We start from the raw sequence: 25,733 nt of genomic DNA on the forward strand, positions 1-25,733 counted from the left end.
GGTAATTATCTTTCCTTTTAATTAAACAAAACTTGCTTTGCAAGTACTTTTCTGATATTTCCATACAAGTTTGCTTTCATCCACCACAAGCGTAACCTTCAGGTTGCAAACAGTAATCTTAGATAGAGCTCTCCTGAACTCAAACAAACTTCTACCTGAGAAAAGATGGAAAACTCCAGCTTTGAAGTTAGAAGTGGAATAAGACCAGACCCAGCTGTTTATTAGAACCATAGGTAACCATCAAATGTATACAATTTGAAACTAGAGGCTAGAGGTATAGCTAAGAGGAGGGCACTTGTATGGCATGTGCGGATCTCTGTGAGTTTGAGGCCAGCCTGGTCTACAAAGTGAGTTCCAGGACAGCCTCCAAAGCCACAGAGAAACCCTGTCTCGAAAAACAAAAAAACAAAAAACAAAACAAAAAAAAAACACCAATCTAACAAACACACACTAGCTGCCAGACTTACCGAGGCTCCCATTGAGTACACTGGAGCAAAGGCAATGCCAGCATCTGTAGAGCCCACTCGAAGCTTGCCAGCGGTGGTAGTCAGCAAATCGCGCAGAGTTGAGCCCTGTTCACTGTTCTGAGAGGCTGGAGGTGATGTGCTGCCATTTGGAGAATCAGAGGCATCTTGTTCTCCTTCTTCTTTAATTTCCTTTTCAAGAGCAAATTCTTTGTTTTCTGAAATATGATTTAACAAATAGTACACATTTAATAGTACAGTATAGAGAAATAGGTACCTTACATTTTATAGTAAGGAATAAAAACCCGCTGTGACACCAATGCATTCACCTAATCGTAGACTGGATGAGTTAAATCCCTCAAAGCCAAGTGACTACCTTGGGATAAAAAGGCTTTCCTCAGTATCTCAGATCTGTACTTGGGTGTCTACCTGTTATGAATTAATATTTTATTCATAAATGAGAGTACAGAACTAATTTTGATATCATCAATCTTAGGGAGGGCTGGCTCTTAATAAAAGAGGATAAATACTTTCTTGCTCCTAAGCTATAATTTAAATAAAGCACCAAAGCAAATTTACAGGTAATGTACAATAAGTACAACTGGTATACTTCAGTCCTTTATTACAAACACAAATACTTGCTTACCTTGTTTTTCCTCTCTGGCTTTTTGCTCAGCAAGATCAGCTAGCCAGTGCAGCGGTGACTGGGACTCTGGAGGGGTCAACCTGCTGTCTGTGCTTACACTTCCAGGGCTGCTACTACCATTGCTCTGAGATTTCTGAGGGGTGTTCTGCTGCTGAGATTCAGGTATGCACATGGAAGTTTTATTACTGTGGTTAAGAACATTCTGTAAAACCTGTAAGGGTAAGACAGTTGAGTTTTTAAACACTATTTCTTGAATTATCCAGTTAAAACCAGTCATTGTGAGACATATATACAATTAATATAGATGGTTGTATAGTTACATGAAATTGCAGTGGCAGTCTTCTATTTTATTTTGTTCTATTTTTAAAAAGTCAGAAAAGACAATCAACTACCCAATGAATCTTGATAAAAGCAATGATTGAGACAAAAAAAAAAGGAAAGTGATAACTAAAATGACTATTCTCTGCTACTATTACTGTTGAGGGTCACTCCTAATTTCTGTCTGATTCTTATTTATTTTCCTTTGGCGATATTTCCACAGTGTATTCCAGGTTAGCCTAAACTCAGCTGAGGCTGGCCTTGAGTTCAGAGCAATTCTGCCCCAGCTTAGTAGATACTGTGATTACAAACATGGCTGCCATGCCAGGCCATTAACTGAGTTTCCAAAATCCAAAGCTGTGTCATTTACTAAAGGCTGTATACGAACAGAGACTTTTCTACTTACTTGAGACACACCATTTACTGTAGGAAAATTTCCAACTTGTAAGTTCTGTTTGTTAGTACAGTGACAATGGGATTTAATACCATATTTTTCCCTAAGAATGTGCATGGCATCAAGAAGATCTGTCAACACTGTAAAACAAAACAGCAGTTAGTAAAGATTACCACTGGTTGTTAAAAGCACAGGCCTTTCTTATAGTATGCTTGAGGACCTGTGAACAGTAGAGAGCTTATGATTTCTCACCAGTTATTACTCAGTACTAGCTCTTCAGATATCACAGAATTACCACCAACCAAATTTATATTAACTTCATATTGTTTGATTATTAAGTTATCGGTATGCTCAAAACTTGTAGGAAGCTTCACTACAATACAAACTTTATCATTATTCAATTTTCCTTTTCCATAGTGTCTGTAGTTTATTGTACTGGGTCTGAGAAGAAAGACATTTTCCTGTCTTTATTAAATGTAAGGGTTGCTATAATTTTGAACAAGACAATTCAATTGGCTAAGCCACACTTTTCTAAAAAAAAAAAATCTGCCATTTTTTTGGGGGGAGAGGCTGTGGGGTGGGGTGATCCTAATCCCTGCTGTGTATGTAAACAAGGTTGTCCTCAAACACATAACAATCCAGCCTCTCAAATGCTTAGGTTACAGGCATTTATCACTACGTCCAATTAACATAACTAAAAAAAAAAAAGTACTCTTTTATCTAGACCATCCAGGACCTATAATACAAAGTAAAACATACTTAGACTTACCAGAACCAGGTATAATTTGAGTTGGCATTAAATGCTTATGATCGTGAGGCTGTCCTTTTACACACTTCATCCAAGCATATAATTCTTTATCTGTAAGATAATACACCTTGTTTCAAGAAAATTCCTTAAGTATAAAAGTGATGGTTGTATAGTTACATGAAATTGCAGTGGCAGTCTTCTATTTTATTTTGTTCTATTTTTAAAAAGTCAGCAAAGACAATCAACTACCCAATGAATCTTGATAAAAGCACTGATTGAGACAAAAAAAAAAGGAAAGTGATAACTAAAATGACTATTCTCTGCTACTATTACTGTCGAGGGTCACTCCTAATTTCTGTCTGATTCTTATTTATTTTCTATGCATAAGAGGTTGCATATTATATTAGACTATTTATACTGACACAAGTTTAAGGACACTGCTGCTATATTTTGCTACTGTTCAGTCAACACTAATATGAGACCTGGGATCAGTCCTTGTCTAACATGTATGGGCTTATAGATGAAAAGAAAGTTTTAAGACAGGAAAAGATGCTATTGTTGATCTACCAGCTAGGCTCCCTACATTCAGTGGCAATGTGAGGTATAGCATGGGGCATTTCATATGCCTCAGAGAGCCTTATGAATTAATTGACATAGGCAGCTACTTACAATGTGGCCCTAAGAGCTTCAAAACAAAACAAACAAACAAAAAATCCCACAAAGCTTAAGCAATTCAGCATAAATCCAGAACCGTTTCATGAAAATCCTAGATTAAAATAAGCTTTCCAAGTTTGACAAAGGAAAAACAACAGTCCTATGGAACTAGATAGAAAAATAAAAAACAAACAAAACTTGTGCTCCACCTCTAAAGTACACCCCCAGACTCTAAGTAATTACTCAAACGCCAAGATGAATGTCTTAGCATTGTTATACCATTTTACTCATATTTATTACTTTCATATCCCAGGAAAATACAGCTGAAGATTCTCAGAAATGCTTTTACATACTCAGGTCTTATTGGCAGTAAACAATGTATAAGATCGAGCCTTTTACCCCAGCACTTGGTAGGCAGAGGCAGGAACATCTCTGTGAGTTCAAGGTCAGCCTGGTCTACAGATCGAGTTCCAGGACAGGCTCCAAAACAATACAGAGAAACTCTGTCTCAAAAAACCAAGAGAGAAGAGAGAGACAGAGAGACAGAAAGATGGGGGGGGGGGGGCACGACGAAGGGAGGGAGGGTGGGAGGGAGGGAGGGAACTACATTCCAATAAGCAAGGCAATTCCTCTTCCTTACACAATGGAACATACCCACAATTAAGTAAGAACATGAGTAATACAGATTATCTCCACTTAATCCCATTAGCTATGTGCCAACCTCTAGAACTCTTTCTCTCCTTGGCCTTGTAACAATCCAAGCAAGCCACAAATCCACACTTGCGGCAGACCCAGTGGACATTAAACAGTGTTGCTTCACATGCGTCACACATCTCCCGAACACCTCGGACTGCTCTTTTCCCAGGCAATTTTGGCTGAAACACAGCAAAAATAAAGATGTGACATAAATCAAGAATGTCTATGGCTATTTTAATATAAAGCAAGAGTAGACTCTTGTTTCTCTATGGTAAAGCTTCTCAAAATGCAGCTGCCATATTCTTAGGCTAGCCACAAACTATTCTGCTTCCACTTCCGTGAGTATGGGGATTATGCTCCCAAAGCAGATTTCTTGATAATAAGCACAATTGTTTAGAAGACCCACAAAGATTCCTAAGTAAATATTAAAATGGTTGGCTGGTATCCGAAACAGGGTTTCTACCATGTGTGTAGTACAGCATGGTTAGTGGTTATCTGTGGCCTCCACCAGTAGAGAGCAGATATAGTCAGCCCTCTCTTCAGTTATGACACAAAAATAAAATGTTTCTAATTACTGCCATATATACCTTGGCTCCAATGATTTTAGGGAAAGACAGAGAAAAAAAACGAACACTGAGAACATACACATAGGTCACACTGGTGCTTACTGATGCTAAATGCTTTACATTCAAGTAAATAGAATGTAACTATTTGTAAACAAATAAATACATGAGGTAGTTAACTTTTCCAATGTACAAGCCTGACATTTGAAGACATTATCTGCAGAAAGTCACAAGTTAAACAAGAACTTACAATTCATATTTAAAAAACTGTGATAGATTATGCATACACAAAATCAAATGACACTGTACAATTTTTCATGTAAAGACATTCTGTTGTACTAGTTCATGTTGTATCACAATAATGAAAACATTGTTGTGATTTTATGAATAATCCATTCAATCTCAAGCACCTAAGAGATGGCATTATCACAGCTCAAATACCAATAAAATTAGATGAGGGACTTACAGATTAAACATAATACATAGGGAATATGCTAAAGGAAATTTGCAGAGTGCATACTGTATTAATTTCCTTACCATCCTTTTTCACCCAGGACAAAGCTGTCTTTTCAGATGTTACTAACTGACAGAACTTATCACCTATTATATCCAAGATATATTTAGAAGTTTCAACATCTACTTCATCATCTTCATAATTTTCATGTGTCCATAAACTCATGGCTTCATCATCATATTGGTCAGGAGAAGAGAAACCATCTATCCTGACCACTCCATTCTTACTAAATGACAATCTGAAACAGTAAAACATAAAACCATTAGAAAAAATTTTATGCTCCTACTATACTATAAACATTTTATAATCTACGTTTCTCACACAAACTCAAGTCATTAATCAATTTATATGCCTCAGGCATTACCTAGTAGCATGATAAGCAGCACTGATTTTATGTTATTTCAATAAGTAAGGGTTGGGGGATCCAAAGCTCATTGGTACAGTATGACCCAGTATGTACAAGGCCCTGACTTCCAACCTTCAATAGGACAATACCAACCACCTTTTATTAGGTAACTACAGTGAGCTGTTAACTATTGGGAACACTGTCCAAGTATTATATGAGTAAGAGAGCCAAAGTGTTTCCCCAATGTTAGCAGAGCAGTATTGGTACTTTTTTGCTTCCTCTTACTCCCCCCACCCCCCCACCTGATACTTCACACTGTAAACCAGCCTGGCCTTCAATTACACCAATTCTCCCGTGTAAGCTTTCTGAGTTCTGGAATTATAAGCATGTATACAATGCCTGAGGTGTAAGTTTACTACTATCCCTCCTTAATATAAAATGGATAAAGTTAAAATGTCTTTAATAACCTTGGGATTTATATCATAGTACCCAACTTTATTTTCATGAAATGCTCAGTTTTTTTGGCAGGGTCTCACAGCCCAGGCTAGGTTCAAACTTGCCCTGTTTCCCTTCACTTTTAAAACCAAGATATTCCTTGATAAGCAGCACTGACTTTGGGTTATTTGAATTGTCTTCATCAGAACATTTCTTTTCATCAAACATAAGGTTTTCTCATCTTCATCAAAACTACTCCCTCGATACCACTGGAATGGCTTCTACACTTGCACGAGCACTATTTTCTGTAACATTCAGTTTTCCTACAGTAGCATGCTTTGCCATTAGGGAGTGTTGGTCATAGACTCTGAAGTAAAAAAAAAAAAAAATGTGGCTTTTTTTTTTTTTTTTTGAGATAGGGTCTCTTTCTACATATCCCAGGCTGGCCTAAAACTCAGACATCAGCCTGCTTCTGATAAATTTGTGGAACTACAATAAGGATTGTGTGCACACTACCTTATCTCTTTAACCTTAAGTACCCACACATTTTCAAACAAAACAGGTTATATGTAATCCTTGACAGGTTATAAACTGCACAGGGCCACCAAGGACCAAAGATGGTATTCAAGAACAAGAATAACAGACACTAGAATGGAAGTTTTCACTGGTGGAGTTACCTCATTTTTCTGGTTTTTAAAATTTAAAGTATTTACCAATGTTTACATTCAACTGATAATTAAATATCTATAAATAATTTTATTTTACCATAAAACATGTGAGCTATGACAGTATACCTTAGCTACAATACCTAAGTGTATATTTAACAAAAATATGACCATTCCTATGTAACAAGACAATGACATGTTTTCATAGCCAAGACAGTTTACCTGCATTCAAGGAGAACAATGATTACTTAAGTAATGGTTAAATTGTTTTGGCAAAAGCAAATTCCTTTTTAAGAATTTTTTAAAAAACTGGATATTTTCTTGCCATTTTTAGAAAAAATGGTAATATTTTTGATAAGGAAGAATTAACCTTTTAGAAGGAAGATCTGAGAATATAAGTAATTGAGCAGTGATGTGACAAGGCTGCTTGCCAGCAGCTGTCCCAGCACAGCACAAGTTAGTATTGTTTGGATTGTGTCAGAAATAAGACTCACTCCCAGATGCTGAAAGGGATCTCTCAGAAAACCAGTACAATTTCCAATACTCAATAACCCTATCCCAACACTTCTTGTATTTTCACTTACCTTCTAAAGTAGTAAAATCTACAAAATACTGGTGAGTGAGTTGATTCTTCTCCTTTTTTACTACGAATAAGTCTACATTCTCGGCACTTCTGTAAATTGGGGCCTATCTCGCAGCAAGAGTCATCTTGCAAAAAGGATTCTCCAGTTTGCTTTAGTTTCTTGACTTTTCGCCAGTCTTTCAACACAGAACGGGGAATGCCAGCTGTAATGTTAGAAGGAAGTTATTAGCAGGGTTATGTTTTATAGAAAGAAAGGAATACTCTTTGGGATTAAACTCTAGGTGATTAGACTAAATTCTAGTTACATGATGGACAACTGCAGTCTACATACAGCACCCTTTGTTTACCTGCTTGCCCATTCTAACTGGGCAGCGAAGGAAAGCAGGAGACCCTCTGCTGAAATGACATACTTAACCACTGCATATTCATATTCATATAAATAGAACACCAAACATGAGAACCTAGGTATACATTTGACTTCAAATAAATGTGCAGTCAGGTATGGAGGCATATATGCCTTTAATTCCAGCACTTCAGAAGTTGAGGTGGAAGGATGAGCACATGTTCAAGGAAAGCCTGGGATACCTAGTAAGTGTCTCAAAACCACTACAATCACTAAAAAAGCATTACTTGTGACAACATCATATTTGATATCAATATTATTGATGGGAACAGTATCTTTTACAAAAGTAAAAGTGTTCTGAAGACAGGGAGAAAAGACCCACAATGAGTTGCGCTGTTTTTGATGATGGAAATAATGAAAACAAAGTGAACACACAAAGCGATCAAACTGCTCCCCATTAGGAGTATCTGTAAAGTGCAGGTGTGAAGGCAATCTCTGCAAATACGGTGAGATCCCTTCTCAAGTGTAAAGGGAAAAACAAAACAATCTTTCAAATGGACTATAGTCTAGTATTTTATATAGACCTATTTACCACATTCAGTACCACTGTTCCTGTTTATTAACATGAAGTAACAAGTAAAGGACCATTAGCTAACGCAATCAGTCATCTGTATAACAGGAGCAACCTGTAGACCAGGAGAATTCATGAAGTACTACACAACTGCAATTCTACCTATAAAAATCTAAAAGATGGGGAAGGGTCTAGGCCCTGCCCTATATGAAATGACAGACTATGGACACCCCCCTTGGAGGGCCTCATCCTCCCTGGGGAGATGAGGGGATAATGGGGGGGCTGGGGGGAGGGCACGGGAGGAGGGGAGGGAAAGGGAAAGGGACCTGGAACTGACTTGTGAAGCAACCTTGTTTCTTATCTAAATTTAAACTGAAAAATAAATAAAAACAAAACAAAATCTAAAAGACATCCATTGTTGTCTCCAGGTGTATTTGTTAAACCTGTCTTTCTTACCACATCTACCACAGTCATGTTATGTACAGGCCACTATTTGTAACTGAAAAATAAACATTTCCTATCCTTGTTTTCAAATCCATTCTGCTTGTTATCAGAGACACACACAACTATTCTTTTGAAGCCAGATATTTCTTCAGAAACTTAAGAGCACAATTCCTGTCTAGAATTCCTAATATCAATTTATTGATAGGGTAAGCAGTGTAATTAAAAAAAAAATCACTCTTACATAGGTAGTAATGTTTGAAGCTGGATTAAAGTACTAAGGTGTTTTTAAGATTGATACTTGTTTCTTACATTTCCCTCTTTTTAGTCTTTATCTTAGGGCTAGAAACCATTCAACTTAACTCAGTATAGACATGTTCATGTACATGGCACACAGCAGTTAATGACTTATGGTATAAAGATGTTTCCAGGGATTCAGCGATAGCTGTCCAGTCAAGAACCTTGGCTGCTCTTTCAGAAACTAAGGTTCAATCCTCAGCACACACATGGAAGCTCACAAACTTTAATTTCAGTTGCAAGAGATCCAATGCTATTTTCTGGTGCCCATAGGAACCAAACATACATGGAGTGCACAAATAGTCAGGGGAGAAAACACCCATACACATAAGATAAAAATAAATAAAACTTTCTTAAAGATATTTTACGTCTAATGTGTAAGAGAGATATTTCCTGTGGACTTTGCTAAAAGGTGTCAGAATGAACAATAGAAGTATCACACTACTGATAAGACTTATATTTGGCATACTTTCTTTAATCTTTACTTTAATTGATTACACTAGCATGAAGCAAATGCAGTCTGTTTCTGTTTTTTTTTTTTTTAACTAGAAATTAACTTTAACCAATATACTTTTAACTCTAGATGATGGGAACAGTTTAGAATGTGAAACCCCATAATATTGATTGTAAAAATTTAAACAGGCCAGGTACTGGTGGTGTATGCCTTTAATCCCAGCACTCGGGAGGCAGAGGCAGGCGAATCTCTGTGAGTTCGAGACCAGCCTGGTCTACAAGAGCTAGTTCCAGGACAGCCTCCAAAGGTACAGAGAAACCCTGTCTCGAAAAACAAAAAAACAAAAAAACAACAAAAAAAAAAATTAAACAGTACAGTGAATTTTTTTAAAAAGGACACTTGAAAACAATCCATAATTATGTGATACTAAACAGGCAAATTGAATTTTGATACTGTAATTCTTCTATACTAGGCCAAACAAGACAATACTAAACTTCTTTAGGAATTTAACAATAGTATTTTCTTAAAATAAGACATCATCCTTTAATTCTAAATGTCTTATTGACAATTTATCTAAAATGTGCTAGTTTGGGATTAAGACACTCTGTTAACAAAAATCATGTAATAACACTGCTTCCTTTATACAGTTAGAATCTTTAAGACCTATGTTTTTATTAACAACTCACAAACACCTGCCTAGTGAAAACTGGGGGAAAAGAAAATGAGAGGCACAAATACACGCTAACCTTTGATTTCTCTTATGCCAACAGTATAGATGTATTTTTGATTAATTCAGATTATAGATGAGTCAAGGTTATATATACCAATAGATATATTGTAAATATGCTCAAATCTGTAGACAATTTCAGCTCATAAAGTAAATTTATGTAAAAATTACTTGGGAAAGGCAGTCAATTTCTAATTAAAATGAAAGGCAAAAGATATGAAGATAAGCCGGGCGTTGGTGGCGCACACCTTCAATCCCAGCACTCGGGAGGCAGAGGCAGGCGGATCTCTGTGAGTTCGAGACCAGCCTGGACTACCAAGTGAGTTCCAGGACAGCCTCCAAAGCCACAGAGAAACCCTGTCTCGAAAAGCAGAAAAAAAAAAAAAGATATGAAGATATACCAAAACACTAAGTAAAGCAAAATCTATTATAGCTGCCTATAGAATGTACTAAGAAACACTATATAAGTATGGGCATGTAAAATATATTATGAAATGTAATCATAATCAAATTTATTATAATTAAGTTAACCATAAAGTATACATGTATGATACTGTAAAAACCATATGAAATCTTTCAACATGCAAACCTAATTCACTCTTTAAGCTGACCACGACTAAAGGACAATTCAATTAAACAATGAGGACAAAAATGCCAAATTTCATCCAAGAAGTATATATTCAGATTTTAAAATTCTTTAACTTGTGAAAACATCCTACATTAAGTAATTTTTCTAGATGGGCCAGAAGCAAATCAACCCTACCCTTAATTAATAAACTATATTAATAGTAAATATAACTTTCAAAAAAATAAGGAATTAAAGTATCTGGTCTGAAATTAGTTATTTGTCACCAAGCATTACAACTTGTCCACCATTTTGGAGTAGCAGTTGGAAACATGCATACTGAGTATTGATATGAAAAGAGAATGTGAAAGCCATTTAAAAATAATTCTATGAATTTAACTTCAAAAGTTATTTTTGAATTGTTGAAAGCTATTAAAAAATTAGAGCCGGGTGGTGGTGGCAGGCGGATCTGTGAGTTCGAGGCCGGCCAGACCGACAGCCTCCAAAAACAATACAGAGAAACCCTGTCTCGTAAAAAACCAAAAAAAAAAAAAAAAAAAAAAAAAAAAAAGAATACACAACATAAAAAGAAATGGATTAAAACAATTGCTGACCACTAAGCTTCTTGTGAATTAGTTTAGGGGTAAGAAGAACAATGAGAAAGAAAAAACATTGTTATATATGATAGTCAAAAAATGCCAGGTGTCCTGTGATGTCAGCCCCTCTCTGCCTTCTGACTTTACGCACTGCAGTTTGTCAGGATCTGTCTCTAGCTGAGCTCATCCTTTTCTATGATTCCATCCTCCTGTTTTCCTCTACTTTGGTCCCACATAGTCACATGGAAAAATCTCACTCTGAAAAGGCACAAATAAGAGGCTTCAAGCACCCAAGCACTTATGGGAGAACTGCTTGAGCATCTACACTGTCACAAATGTTTTGTACATGTTGGTGATTATATAGACACAGTAAAGCTATTACATACTTTCTGCATTTTGCAACAAATCTACAAAAAAAATAAACAAACTGAGGAAAATTACTTCAAAAGACATAGAGAAACATTTTATAATGACTATTACTGGTAAGAATTTCTTTACTTTGTCCAGTTGTAGCCACAAAGGAAAATGAAACTCTGGCCAGCTTTGAAATTTTTATTTATTGTGGAAATGCTTATTGGAATAATCACAGGGAACCACAAGCTTCTATTTTTAATTTTATCTATTGTTACCAATGGGCATTTCCATATACTTACAGCTTTGCTTCATGATAAGGATGAGATAGGACTACATTCACACTACCACTAAGTAGTGTGTCTACATGTAAGTACCAATTATTTTCTAAGTCATGTCATACTAATAGTTTATTATCAGGAGTAGTGTAATAATCAAAGCTATATTTTTACATTTCTAGGAAAAGATCAAGCATTATGAGCAATTCCTACATTACACATTGGATTGCACGTAATCACCTACAACAAATGCCAGGGAAAATATCTCTTAAAAATACAGATCTAAGTCTTCTCTCTTTTCGTTTTGCAGGGGCACACAGGAAATGCAGAAATGAATTTTAAAAACAAGACCTAAGGAACCATATCATTACTGCTAGAACATCAGCCCATTTTCTTTACAATAAACAAATGACTCACCACTATTGCTGTTCTGCAACTTCAGTTTACTTTTTTCTTTGGCACTCCTGCTGAGAACTCCATTGGGTTTCAAGTCTTCTTCAATCTCGCCTTTCCTTTTCTGTAGATCATTCTGCTTCTTTTTATAAGTTGGCTTTGGCTGCCGTTTAGTCCTTTGCTCTGACTTGCTCTCACTTTCATCTGAGTCTTCACTTTCAGAGCCAGATTCATAAGTTCTTTTGGCTTTTCTCCTACTGGCTTTATCATCTCTTCCAAACTTATCTCCTGTGACTCTGCTGTCTACACTATTTTGTATGTCATTAGATGTAGAGGCTATTAAATTGACAGAACATGGCTTAATAATTTCTGATACAGAATTCCCTGAATTTTCCATTTTGTTAGTATTTTTATCTTCTTCTGAATGTCTGGTGAGCCAGGCCTTCTTCAGTTTAGTGTGGTAGTTGGGCTGACTGGTTTGGGCTACTGGCCCATTTCCTACAGAGATTGCTTTGTTACTTGTACCACAAATCGTGGTGCTATCCAGGGGAAGAGAGGCTGCTGCTGTCTGACTTCTCATAGTATTAAGTTCAGCCTCACTGACATTACTATTTTTGTACTGAGCTGCAGCCAATGCTGCCTTGTGCTTTTTTAAATGAATAAAATCAGTTGTGCCTGAGAAGCCAGAGCTAGGCTGAACACCACTTCCTGTCTTACTACAGGCTATAGTAACTGGCCCTGTGGTGCTGACTTTGCATTCCTTTGTTTGTGCCACTGCCTGACTAACACTTTTTGAAGTAGTACATTCTAAGGATGTAGAGGCCAAAATGGTATTTGACAAAGAATAAACTGCTTCTGAACCACCCAAGCTGGAAACACTAGTGGTAGCGGCAGCAGATGAAAATATATCTGTTTTGGTATTACAGACTACATTTATAGCAGACATGACTGAAATAGGAACACTGCTCTGGGAGACAACTTCAAATTTTTTTTCAGTTTTCACATGAGCATTTTCTAAATTCACATTTGGTAGAATGACTCTTCCAGTCTCTGCAGCTTCTGGTTTGAGGTAATCAGTTTTACTTGCCCCAGATGAAGATCTCTCACAAACTCGATCTTTGGAAGCTAATGGTACAGGTGGCACACTATCGACTTTTGTACGAGAAGGTGGACGGACAATGACAGATGCCACAGCAGCCTGTGACTTTCCATTGCTTTTTTCCACAGGCCACTCAGTTTTCTCCTTGCTGAGGTTGTTGTTAGACTTCCACATTTCTGTTAAACTCTGATCAGAAGAACTCTTAAAATTTGCCTGGGAGTCTTTTGGCTCAGGAATTAGAGTTGGAGGCTTCTGGGATTCTTGAACTTTGCTGCCAGCGTTTACTGGCATCACTGGGGTCAGAGTTGGAGGGGAAAGGCTACTGTAGCTACTTTCCTTTCTTTCCAAACTGTGATGGATTGGTGGGTGGAATACTGGTGCCCTATGCAAAGCAGGCATACTGCGGAGTGCATTTGTAGAAGAGACGGTCAAATGGGTAGGACTTCTACAATCGCTTCTGAAAGTTGTTACTGAGTGAGATGCAATCTGATGGGAAAGATGGTCTGGTATCTTGCCTACTAAACTTTCACTTTCTGGTTGGTGTTTAATCAGTGGTGGAGGCTTTGAAAGAGATGATATAAATGAAAGAGACTGCGAGTTGGCTGCTGCAGAAAGATTATTGTTTTGTTTTTCAGTGTAAATATTTGAAACTTCTTTGGATGGGTAGGATCTAGGTGGCTCGTTGACCACACTATTAGATAATGTAGTGAAATAATTACTTTGGGGCAAACTCTGAGGCACTGAGTGCTTCATCTTATAAAGCTCTGATACTGAGCGTTCTACGTCTTTATCTTGTTTGATGGTATGGCTTTTAGGACTGGAAGATGATGGTGCTACCCTGGAGTAATTCTCTCTTTCGACCTCAGGACCCTTGATTTTAGTTGTAAATGGTGCAACATCAATACTCTCTTGAAGAATCCGACGATGTTCCTCCTTGTATTTGTTCAGTCTCTCTCCAGTCTCCTGGGGTGGCCTCGGACCCACGAAATGCCTATGCAAGTGACAATCCTTTCCTCCCTGTGACCTATTAAGATCCAGGTCACTTTTCACTGATGTAGATGCATTACACCGTAATGGTTCCATAAAAGCTTTCCTCTCCAATTCTCTACAAAGGAAATACACAAAGGCTTCTGTAATTACTTTTTCATAGAAAACACGAGATGGTTTTAATGAAATGTTACTGTATTATAAAAGCAAACAGCTTTGTTCAGTCTCTAAAATTGGAAGATATACCAGTATGAAAAGCACAGAGCCACATATAGTGGCTTGCACCTATCATTTCACTACTTGGAAAGCCTTGAGGCAGGAGGATTACATGAATTTGATGGCAGACTAACTCAACAGGCCAAAACACAATGAAAAGTATCTCTTCAAAGTCAAGTTTTGACACCAATTTTAATAAACTATTTAAAAAGTGAATTAAGACAAATCATGGAAGACAAAGGTATTCTGTAGTTTTAAACATTGGAGAACTTACTCTTTGTGGTGATCTACTAAAGTTTTTGCCACTGGTGGACTGGAATGCACTGTAATTTTATGAGGTCGATGAGGCTCTGCACTGGAAGGTCTGACAGGAATGTGACTTAGTAATCCAATACCATCTGCTGAGGTCACAGGAGTAGGTTGATGTAACCAAGGACTGGGAGAACTCTATTAAATAACAAAAACAAGAAACCTAGACTTTAGTTATTAAAAAAATTTTTTTAAAGCTAATTCTTGAGCTGAGTATTATGTCTGTCATGTACTTAACCCTAGTACTCACGCGCATAGCAAGACTTCTGACCACTGTATTTTTATGAAGCCTGACATTTTTAAAAATAAATCTGGTAAGAAATATCCAATTCTTTAACCAACATTAATCATACATATTCTGCATGTAGGAGTACTTTCCATATTCTATTGGAAACCAACATTAAAATAGTAACTTCTAGAAATATTCCCGTACTAAAAGCAGATCTTAAGTACCATTAGTTGACTATAAGCAATGTCCACAGATTTCATTTTCTGACTTCCTATGATCTGAACACCAGAAGAATGTTACTCACAGCAAAACCAGAATGTTAATCTTAAATGTTAGTCTACTAGAAGTAGAAACTATAATCAAGTTCATCTGTCAATTTTTTTCATAGAATAATTAACTTTGTAAGAGTTTATGCACACCTCTGAGATCATTATAGTCAAGGCCTAAATGTGTTCTATTGTATTCTATAAACCAGATATAAAGTCACTATAGTTGGAGGTATAACAGAGTAACAATTATGTTTTCTATGGCAGTATGTTGTCTGTCTGGTGAAGTTAGTATTTGTATGGTGACAGTGACATACACGTTATATCACATACATCTGATTACATATTAAAAAACGTTTTTTCTATGCTGTGACTCAATATAACTCAAGTGTGCTTTGTAAATCTGTCATCAGGGTGAGTCATATAACAGGAATTTAAACCACCTTTACTTTGACTAAAAGGAATAAATCTTACAACTCACAACAACAATATAATAGCATGTATCACAAAGATAGCTTAATGTAATTTATAGCTCTAAACCTCACAAGAGAATAATGCACAATAACACACACAAAGAACATTTAAATATGGAAGGACACAGCAGGTCATAGTTACTTAAGACTCGAAGTCAAGCCATAGTAATTTTTGACAACGATGAAAGCGTTTGCCTTATGAAGTACCATTTAAAATTATTTCCTAATCTAGTAGCTTCTGCTTACATGGCCTAACCACCTTGATCACAAACATGAGGTTAAGAGCTCTTTCTTTTGCTTAGAATGTTAATTTTAGTTTACATCTTTGCATTATAAGTTTATATAAATAAATAAAAATTACTAGCATAAAATATTTTATGGTTTTACAGTCTGTTAACTCCTCAGATCTTTTTTACAGAGTCTGGAATTTATGGAAGAAGATTCAAACCCACTTGTTACCTCCTGGGCTCTGTTTCTCTAGCCTATCTGTGTGCAGGTCCAACTATATTTATGACACACACATACACACAAGAGGGAAGTGTGAGTACGATGGGCACGTGGGTCACCAGGCTTGCTTTCAATTCTGGTGAAGTGAAAAGTGTAATTAGTCATCTTCCTTTACTTAAACTATGTAACATTTTATAGGATTTAATCGATGCAAGATCAATGGCACATGATCAAAGATACAAACAGAATCAGGACCCCCATCTCGGAAACAAAGTCAAGAGGAATATAATTGTAATTATGGAAGCACAATTCTAGAACTAAAATCTTACCAATACTAAATGTGCCAGTGTTAGGGCAGAACAAAACTCTTAACAATCACTGTTAATCATAGGAAGGCAAACTAAAAGGGAGCTACTGAGAAGAAATTACAGGAAGTATCTTTCAAAATTATTGGATTACCAATTTTTAGTTGGTGTCCCTTACTATCATCAACCATTATAACTTGGGATTCATGACCTTGGCGACCTCATTACTGTCACCTAAAATTACAACAGCTTTTCTAACAAACTGTTCTACTGTCATTTCCAATAATATACACAATATTATTCCTGAAATAGATGAGAAATCTAGTAGCCCTGACTTCCAAATGGGCACTCCCAGCATATTATGGATCTTGCCCAGAACATGGCATGGAAAGTGTTAAGTATGTTCCATCTTTGTGGCAGCACTGCTCTTAAAAGCTAAGTAGAGAAAAACACTGAAACGTCCACTGACAAACAATGGATAAAGAAAACATGGCAGGTTCAGTGGTAGGGCTCTTGACTAGCATTGATAAGGCCCCAGCAAAAATGAATGAATGAATTTGTGTTTGCCCACCTATGTACACATGTAATAAAGCAGAATGAAGCCCTTAAAAAGGCCGTCTATCTGTCTCGTGTCAATATGGATGAACCTAAACGACATACTAACAAAGACAGAGAAGAAGAAAAGCATTAAGTGAATTTACTTATATGAAGTATAAAAAGTAGTTAAAAAAAAACAACCATAGAAACTGAAAGTAAACATGTAGTTACCAAAAGCTGAGGGGAAGGGAATTAAAAGTTTAATGTTATAGTTTCATTTTACAAGATGAAGAAGTTTGAGGGTTCTATACTGTTCAAAGATACTTGACCCTAGGCTGCAAGGTGCCTCACCAGGAAACCTGCCTTCATGCCTGGCTGCCTGAGTTAGATCCTTAAAAGTCACATGGCAGAAAGACAGCCAACACCCACAATAAATTGTCTGGTGAACACTACTTGAGTGCTGTGGCTCACCAGTTCACCACATACACGATGGACAGATGGATACATAAATGAATGCAAAAGACTGAAAAACTTGACACTACTTACTGAATTGAGAGCTTGAAAATGATAAAAATGATAAATTCAATGCTGCTTTTACTACAAGCAAGGTAGTATTTAAAACAGACACGAGAGAAGACTTACAGAACACTCAGGGCAGCACAAAGTCCAAGGCTGCTTCATAGTAAGAGTTTAACAGTAATAGCTATTCCTTTTGTTTGTGTGGCACTACTGTTAGTGCAGTTATTTGCTTGTGAAAGTACATGGCACAAAATAGTGTGAGTCCTATCCCATCTTCTCCAATGTTATATAAGGGCAGTCTTGACAAATAGTAGGAATCTAACTTTGAATCATCTTACACACACAAGACACTTAAAGAGTCACACTTTGAAATATCCCATGAACATAATCCAAGGGCTAATTTAGTATCATTAAAGAAAATTTACTAATATGTATTTTTTTAAAAAACCTTAACTATTACACATAAATTTTAAGACTATACTTTCAACTACCAACATATATACCCAAAATCAAAGTCTAATAGATACTACGGTCTATAAAATTAACATTTTGTGAGGTTATTAGCCATCTGCAAAGATAACCAATTGAAAATCTGTAATAGATTTAAAGTACCTATAGAGGTTAATTAACAAATGCATGTTGCTCTGGGGCAAACAACAGTGTCACTTACCCTCCTTAATGAAGCTTCAGCATTAACTGCATTTTCTGGGTGAACCCACTTAGAAGAAGGTAGACCAAGTCCTGAGTATGCATGTGTTCCATTTGGATATTGCCAAATAATTGGATAAAGTCCAAGCTGATTATATGAAGCAGAAGGATGGGCTTGTCCAAGAAGATGAGGTGACTGGTGTAACAACTGCTGCTGCTGCTGGTGTGCTAGTGCTAAATGGCTCAAGCTGCTGGCATGAGCACTCTCTAGGCGTGGGTGGCCACCAAGTAAGGAGGCAGTAGGCACTCCAGGTAACACAGTGGGAAGTAAATGAGGGTGATGGACAGAATGGTGTGGACCACTAGTGAGAGGATGAGTGTTAAGAGTAGGTAATGGAGTTTGACTAGATGACCCAGCTAGTAAATGGGATCCTGGCGTTAAGGCAGGGTGATGGGTACCTGGGTTTAAACAGGTTCTATGGGATGAGGAGTGAAGAGTGAAAGGATGCTGGCTCAAAAAAGGTGAAATGTGATTAGCTCCTGTTTCTGATCCAATAAGAGCAGGATCCCTATAAACTGTGAAGTGCTCGTTTTTATCAATGATTAGAGGGCTCTTTGTAGTTTCCAGTGCACTACCCCGAGTAGGAACTGAGTGGAAACTACATCTGGATAACTCATGTTCTATTTTACTTGCCAACCTTCTCTCACCAATAGCTTGACTATTCACATAAGCAGCCTTAGACTTCACAGAATCAGGAGAAGGGGTAATCTTGGACTTAACAACTTCAGGAGAAGAATTAGATTTTGTCTTCTGAGTATCTACTGAAGTAGTTAGTTTAGATTTTATAGTTTCTGGGGGTGGACTTCTCTTATGCACCTGATCCTCTGTAACAGAAACTGCACTTAATGAAGACATGTAAGAGACATAGTGATTTCTCTCTTTATCCACATCTCGGTGATCATTTCCTGAAGAAGTATTTGTAACACTTGATTGAGTTAAATCCACTTTCACTACATCGTTGACCCAGCTTTGGTCAGAATCTTGCTTTGCTGTTTCTAGGTATTTAGCATTTGAATGTTTAGAATCACTAATATTAGGATCCATGTTCTCAAGTGTCTGGAGACCAAAAGTATTTGAATTTTCCTGAGCCACCCTCTCTGAATGAGTGTCGTTTTTGATATCCAAAACACATTTGGGTGTTGGTGTTCTGGATACTAACTTTTCCTTTGGTAATAATTCTACTAGGTGTTTGTTTTCCATATTGCATTCTTGAAGAACTGAATCATTAGGATCATGGTCAGCAACTGTGGCCTGTTCTGATGAACGGAGAGTCATTTTTTCTTGAAGGTGGCCATCCATGGACTTCGGCTTCTCCCCTTCTTCATGGTTTTTATCTTCCTGCATCTGATCCCAGGAAGGCTGGGAATCTATTAAGGTTTCTTCTCCCGCCTTCTCAACAAGCTGGGATTTTCCCTCTTCTCCATTTACCTTTGAAGTGATTTTATTTTTCAGCTCATACTCTGGTGTTTGCTCAGAGGAATTATCACTTATTCTCTTACTTGAATTTTCTGAGTCACTGCTTTCAGAAACGTCTGAAGCATTGTCAGTCCGAAACCTTTTCATGTTAAGTTTCTTTTCATCCTCCTCAGGTTTCCTTCTTTTACTCACCACATGTTTGTTTTTACCTTTAGGATTTTCTGTAAGATGAGAAAGATGAGAGTTTTATTTTTCATGATCTGTAAGTGTACTTTAATGTGTTTTTATTTATGAGCATACCCTTAAGAAACAGAGTGTACAGCCAGGCCTGATGGCATGCCTTTAGTACTAGCATTCAACACACAGAGCTCTCTGAGTTTGAGACCAGCCTGGTCAGTGAATTCCAAGACAGTCAGGGATGTGCAGTGGGACCCTGTCTGTTTCTATCTCAAAATCAATTTTGGATCCTACCTCCTCGTGATATGTAATCATATTTTTCTTCCTTCATCTTCTCTTCATCGGGTATACTGCTATCTGAGCCCTTCCTTTTATTGGGACGAATATTTCTTTGTTGCTGGTGTGTATTCTGTTTTGGTACAGCAGCTTGAGAATTCATTGCTGGTCTGGGACTATTTGCTTGAGCACGTGTATAATGACCCTAAAAATAAATCAACAATAATTATATTACTATTTGATTTTAAATAGTCTAAGAAAAAGTATTTTATAAAACTGCATTACTAATAACATACATACGTGAACAGTGTTGATATTATGACTGGCACGAGACCTGCGTCGTGATGTAATGCCAATATTTTCACCTTTTAACAAAGAGTGAACGACATCATCTAGAAAGGTCATTTGAACCATAGAAGGATCGACATTCTGTGGTTCTAGTACCTAATCCATGACACAAAACAAGCATTAAATCTAACAAACTGACCAGCATAATATTAGTACAATTCCTTTACTTAGTTGAACTATTTACAAATCAATATGAGAATTCAAATTTTGTAAGACACCACCTGCTTACATAACCAATTTCAATTACAATAGATAAAATTACCTTTTCCCTTATACATTCACTATAAAATCTTAAAAGGAAATCTTGACAATGAAATGTTTTGTGAGAACTATGTGTTTTGAAAATGTACAAGAAACTACTTGGGAAATATTTATTATTGGGGAGAAGAAAAAAATTGAAGTTTTAAGAAAGTTAAGTTTTAATTTGAAAAAAAAAGGCTATTAATTAGGGACCAATTTTTGTCAGCACTGAAATAAATGTGACATCACCATCAATTACTGATCTAAAGTGGCTTCTATGTAACATCAGATACATTTAAACTTATTAGGGCTATATGATTAGAAACCCTATATATTATTTACTACCTTGCAAAAAATATCCTTCCTTTCCAAAAGATTACTTGAGAGGCTGGGGTTCAGGGTTAGAAGTAACATGCACTCAACACACAAAAGGTGTGTTTAATATGTGCAAAGTCCTGGGTTTGATCCCCAGCACCAAAATTGTAATTATTTACCTGATCATTCATAACGATCATGGTGCGGGTGAAGAGATCATGTTGAGTAATTATGCCAGTAAACCACTGGGTGGCAGAATCTTGTCTATATACTCTCACTCTGTATCCATTTAAAGAATAAGGACCTTAAAAAAACAAAAAACAAAACAAAAAACAAAAAACACAAGGGATATCTTAGATGAAGACATTTCCCATTTAGGTATACATAGGAATTACCTTTTAAAAGCAACAATGTTCTGTGACAGATGAGTTAAAACTTATAAGTTTTAAAAATGTCTTAGAGGACAATTATTTTTTATCTCAGAACATGAATCATTATAGACACTGCTACAAATAGAATAGTTTTACAATCATAAACACAATGTACACTCATAGTGGTCTAGAATATGGTAAGGATGTAAATGTAGTTAACAAGTTTTTAGAAAATGAGTTCATGTCTGAAATGGGAAAGTAATTTGTAATTTGATTAATGGGACAGCTAAGAGAAGCTAAGCTGTAAAGCTCACACCAAACACAATCTGGAGTCAGCCTCATATATTTTTACCAAAGATAAATAGGGATTATTAATACTTTACTCTTTTCTCCCTAAGAACGCAAGTAAACAAAAAGTCATTTTAAAAAATTAACTTGTTGTATCATCAAGCTATTAAATATGGAGGGAAAGCACAAGTGGACAGACACATGTTCCAGCCACAAGTGAACTTTTCTGGATCTCTGGATTTTCAAGAATATTTTAAAAATCTCTTTAAATGGCATTATTAAACACATGGAATTTTCAACTTCCCTTTCTGCATCTGATAATAAGAAAATATCCCCTAACCTACCCCAGTATAACAATAGTATGGTAGCATTATTTAAAAATAAAACATTGGATAGAATAAAAGTGATGACTACTGGACAGGACATGATTAGCAGAGGTCTGATTCATTGGTTAGGAGACAATGAATGAAGTCCAGCTTATTTACTTAGTTTTATGTTTAAAGTCTCCATGAGGAAAGCTTAAAGAGTACTTTATACTAACAAGTGTTCAATACCCAGATGATCTGCTGTTGTACATACGCACATAAAACAAGTTATATCTTCAAGAGCACTGCTTATTAATACTTGATGACATCAATTTTTGTTTGTGAGACAGGGTCGTACTACATGATGCTGGCTGTCCTAGAAGTGAATATGTAGACCAGGCTGCCCTCAAATTCACTCCACAGTGATGGAATTAAAGACTGGCATGAATTTCAAAGACTGAGATAATTATGGGAACTTAACAACAAATTTTATTCTTTACATTCAACAGCATATCAATAGTTCAAAACATATGTGTTAGTTTCAATCCAGTTTCACGAAAACCTTTTATTTACCATATGATTTTACTGCTATTAAAACAAATTACTAGGAATTATAAAGCAGCTGTGATTTGAAAATCACATGTTGATAAACAACCCTGTAAACTTACTAAACAAAGGAAAAAAAACTGAAGCTGTATTGTGGTAAATGCTATAGAAGGTACATGGACATCTTTTCAGATACCAACAGCTTTCTTCAAAGGCGATGAGTTTTAACTTTGGGCAGCACTCGATTGCAAATAGTGATTCTTTTTCCAGGAAGAACACACCTTGAACACTCCACACTATGGAGATTTCCCAAACAACAAAACAACTGTGTAGCTTAATTCCATGTACAATAAATCAGTGAATTTATGAACTTCATCAAAATGTTTATGGTTTGCCAATTATTCTCTGGCAGACTACATATAATTAAAACTATTAGATTGCGCAAAACTGAGCAATCAAAAGAAAATAAGTTGGCTTAGTTTCAAAAATGATGTGTAACTTCAAAATAGATACCTTGCATAAAAATCTCCTGAACTTTCTGTTCCTTTACCCAGACTTTCACTTCTGCATGCAGCTGTGGGTTGTCCCTGAGTATGGGCTTTAGGCTGTCAGTGTCGTCCTGAAAGTATAAGTAAAAAGGGCTCATTACACATTGTTAACAATAGCTCTATAATTTACTGTCTTCTATCATCTGAGCATTATTAGCAAATCCCTTAATATAAAAGTATAAATTCATAAGCTAGCATCTTTAGCAACTATAATAATACAGCACAACAAGTATGTAGTGAGATTTGATCCTTGACAATTACTACCATATTGAAAAGTGGCACCAAACAATGAAAACTGGTACTATCAGCATCTTTATTAAGACTGCCTGAAGTTCAAATTTCTGTCTCTCAATTCCCTTATTTACAAGGCAGTTACTAACGTCTGTCATTTATCCTGATAGGCTTGTATAAGACTTTAAAAAGTAATGATATAATTTTTCCTAAAATATTCAGTTCTTGCAGTAATGGTGGTATGCACATGCGAGTCTAAAACCCAAGAGGTTAAAAAGTTTAAGGCTAGCCAGAGCTATCTAAGAGACACCCAGTCTCCGTGACTCACACAATTCTAGCAGTTAAAAGGCTAAGGCAGGATAGCTCCAAGGTACAGGCCAATCTGGTCTGCACAGTGACTATGGAGAAAGGAAGCAGAAAGGGAAGAAAAAGGGAAAGGGAAAACTGGAGAGGTGGCAATGCATTTAAGAAGAACTAGCTGTAGAAGACCCAGGTGTGCCTCCCAGGACAAGGATGCTTGCAACCACCTGTAACTACAGTCCCAAGCGATTCAAAATCCTCTTCTGAACTTACAGAGCATACGGATGGTACAACCAACTGATCGACAGACACACACACACACCACACAATGAAATATTTTTTTAACCTACCATACTTTCATACCTTTTAAAGACATGAACTATAATTACCTACACAGAAGAATTTTTATTTTTGCTAATGTAATACATATTTATTTTTTTCTAAAAGCAAGTCATTTGGGTACTGAAGGAATAGTGCTCTTGGTGACCACCCCCCCCCTTTCTATAAGTTCAATTCAGTAATATTTCCCTTACAAAGATGAGTGGAAATTACTGTTGTCACCTTGACAGATGATTTACCTGGAGAGTGGCCTCTGGACACGCCTGGAGGCAATTATCTTAATTGCATTACACAAGAAGAGAAAAATTTGTTCCTTATGGGGGCCCCATACAATTGTCTGGATCTTGGGATTGTATAAAATGGAGAAAGTGAATGGAGGAGTAACACACATCCATTGTTCTCTATTCCTGATTACGAAAGAAATGTAAGCAGCTGTTTCAAGCTCCTGGCACTCTGGCTTCCCCACCATGAAATGTGAGTAGGAATAAGCCAAGTTAGCTTTGCCAAGGCAATGTATATACATGCAACAAGAGAAGGAGCTAAGACAGAAACAAAAACTATGGAAGTGGAGCAGTGAATATATCATAGTACTAGAGCACTTTCCTACCATGCCAACCTCAGCCCTGCTGTTGTAGCTCATCATTGTAATCCAAGTACTAAAAAAAAATGCAGGCAGAAAAACTGCATCATGTTGTAGAATATTAGCTTAAGATGTGTTGTATTTGATTAACAATGCAAAGATATGTTGCATTCTTTTATGTTGCATTTGTTTAACTCTATAAAGCTGTCATACTGTGCCCGTCTAAAACACCTGTTTGGTATAATAAAGAGCTGAATGCTAATAGTAAGGCAGAAGAGAGAAATAGGTGGAGCTGGCAGGCAGAGAGAATAAATAAGAAAAGAAGGAAGAGGATGCCAAGGGTCAGCCACCCACCCAACCAGCCAGCCAGCCAGCAATGGAGTAAGAAGAAAGACATACAGAATAGAGGAAGCTAAAAGCCCAGAGGCAAAAGGTAGATGGAATAATTTAAGAAAAGTTGGCTAGACGCAGTAAGAATAAATCTCCATGTATTTATTTGGAGACTGGGTAGTGGGCCCCCAAAGAGCAAGATTAAAAAAAAAAAAAAAAAACAACTTCAGCACTGAGTTCTAAGCCTGGTTTACAGTGAGCTTCAGGTAAGCCTGGGATTGAGTGAGACTGACAAAAAATAACAATATCTATACAGGATATTTAGCAGTGTAAGAATCAGTAAGTCTTAAAACTCGAGAGGTAGAGGCAAGTGGAAGCTCTTTTGGTTTCAAGGACAGCATGGTCTACATACAGAGTGGATGTTTTTGAACTTCTAAAGTCTCAGGCTTGTAGTACTACCTTTCTTGGAGATTAAAAGTAATTGCCTACCACTGTACAAAGCAAACTACGACACTGAAACATCTGTTTCCCATTTTGTGTGTATATGTATGTGTTTTGCATGCATGTATGCACCACATGTGAATTCTGGCAGAAACCAGAAGAGGGCATTGGGTCACATGGAACTAGCAATATAAATAGTTTGTGAGCTACCATGTAGGTACTGGGAATTAAACCCAAGTCCTCTGAAAGAGCAGCCAGCGCTCTTAACTGCTGAGTCATCTCTGCAGCCCCGCATTCCCTTTTTTATTAGGAGACTTTTACATGCACACAACACACTGCTGAAGAAACTGTAGTGTTCATTTGTGGGTTTTTTTGTGTTTACTTTTTAACAATGTCCACAACAGAAAGACATGATACTATAACTTTTATTTAATAACTGAAAAGGGATCAAACTACAGAATTCTCTGTTTTCAATGAATATTTTGAATGATTCTCTTAGTTAACTTTGATATTCTGGTTTGGATAAGAGATTCTGATCTACAGC

General features: G+C 36.7%; 1 protein-coding gene across 1 annotated transcript in view; it reads right to left on the reverse strand.

Moving 5' to 3' along the window:
• The window catches only part of Jmjd1c (jumonji domain containing 1C), a 119,635-nt gene that overhangs the window by 18,938 nt on the left and 74,964 nt on the right, over window positions 1-25,733 (reverse strand). Inside the window, 15 exon segments of the mRNA XM_040732196.1 lie at window positions 468-682; window positions 1,111-1,321; window positions 1,835-1,962; window positions 2,592-2,681; window positions 3,946-4,084; window positions 4,086-4,099; window positions 5,021-5,235; window positions 7,028-7,229; window positions 12,067-14,246; window positions 14,619-14,791; window positions 18,100-19,775; window positions 20,026-20,212; window positions 20,308-20,451; window positions 21,090-21,214; window positions 22,934-23,039. Coding sequence (XP_040588130.1) covers window positions 468-682; window positions 1,111-1,321; window positions 1,835-1,962; window positions 2,592-2,681; window positions 3,946-4,084; window positions 4,086-4,099; window positions 5,021-5,235; window positions 7,028-7,229; window positions 12,067-14,246; window positions 14,619-14,791; window positions 18,100-19,775; window positions 20,026-20,212; window positions 20,308-20,451; window positions 21,090-21,214; window positions 22,934-23,039 — 5,805 coding nt within the window.

This window comes from Mesocricetus auratus, unplaced genomic scaffold (genome assembly GCF_017639785.1).
Source record: "Mesocricetus auratus isolate SY011 unplaced genomic scaffold, BCM_Maur_2.0 Super-Scaffold_100027, whole genome shotgun sequence".
Taxonomy (NCBI): Eukaryota; Metazoa; Chordata; class Mammalia; order Rodentia; family Cricetidae; genus Mesocricetus; species Mesocricetus auratus.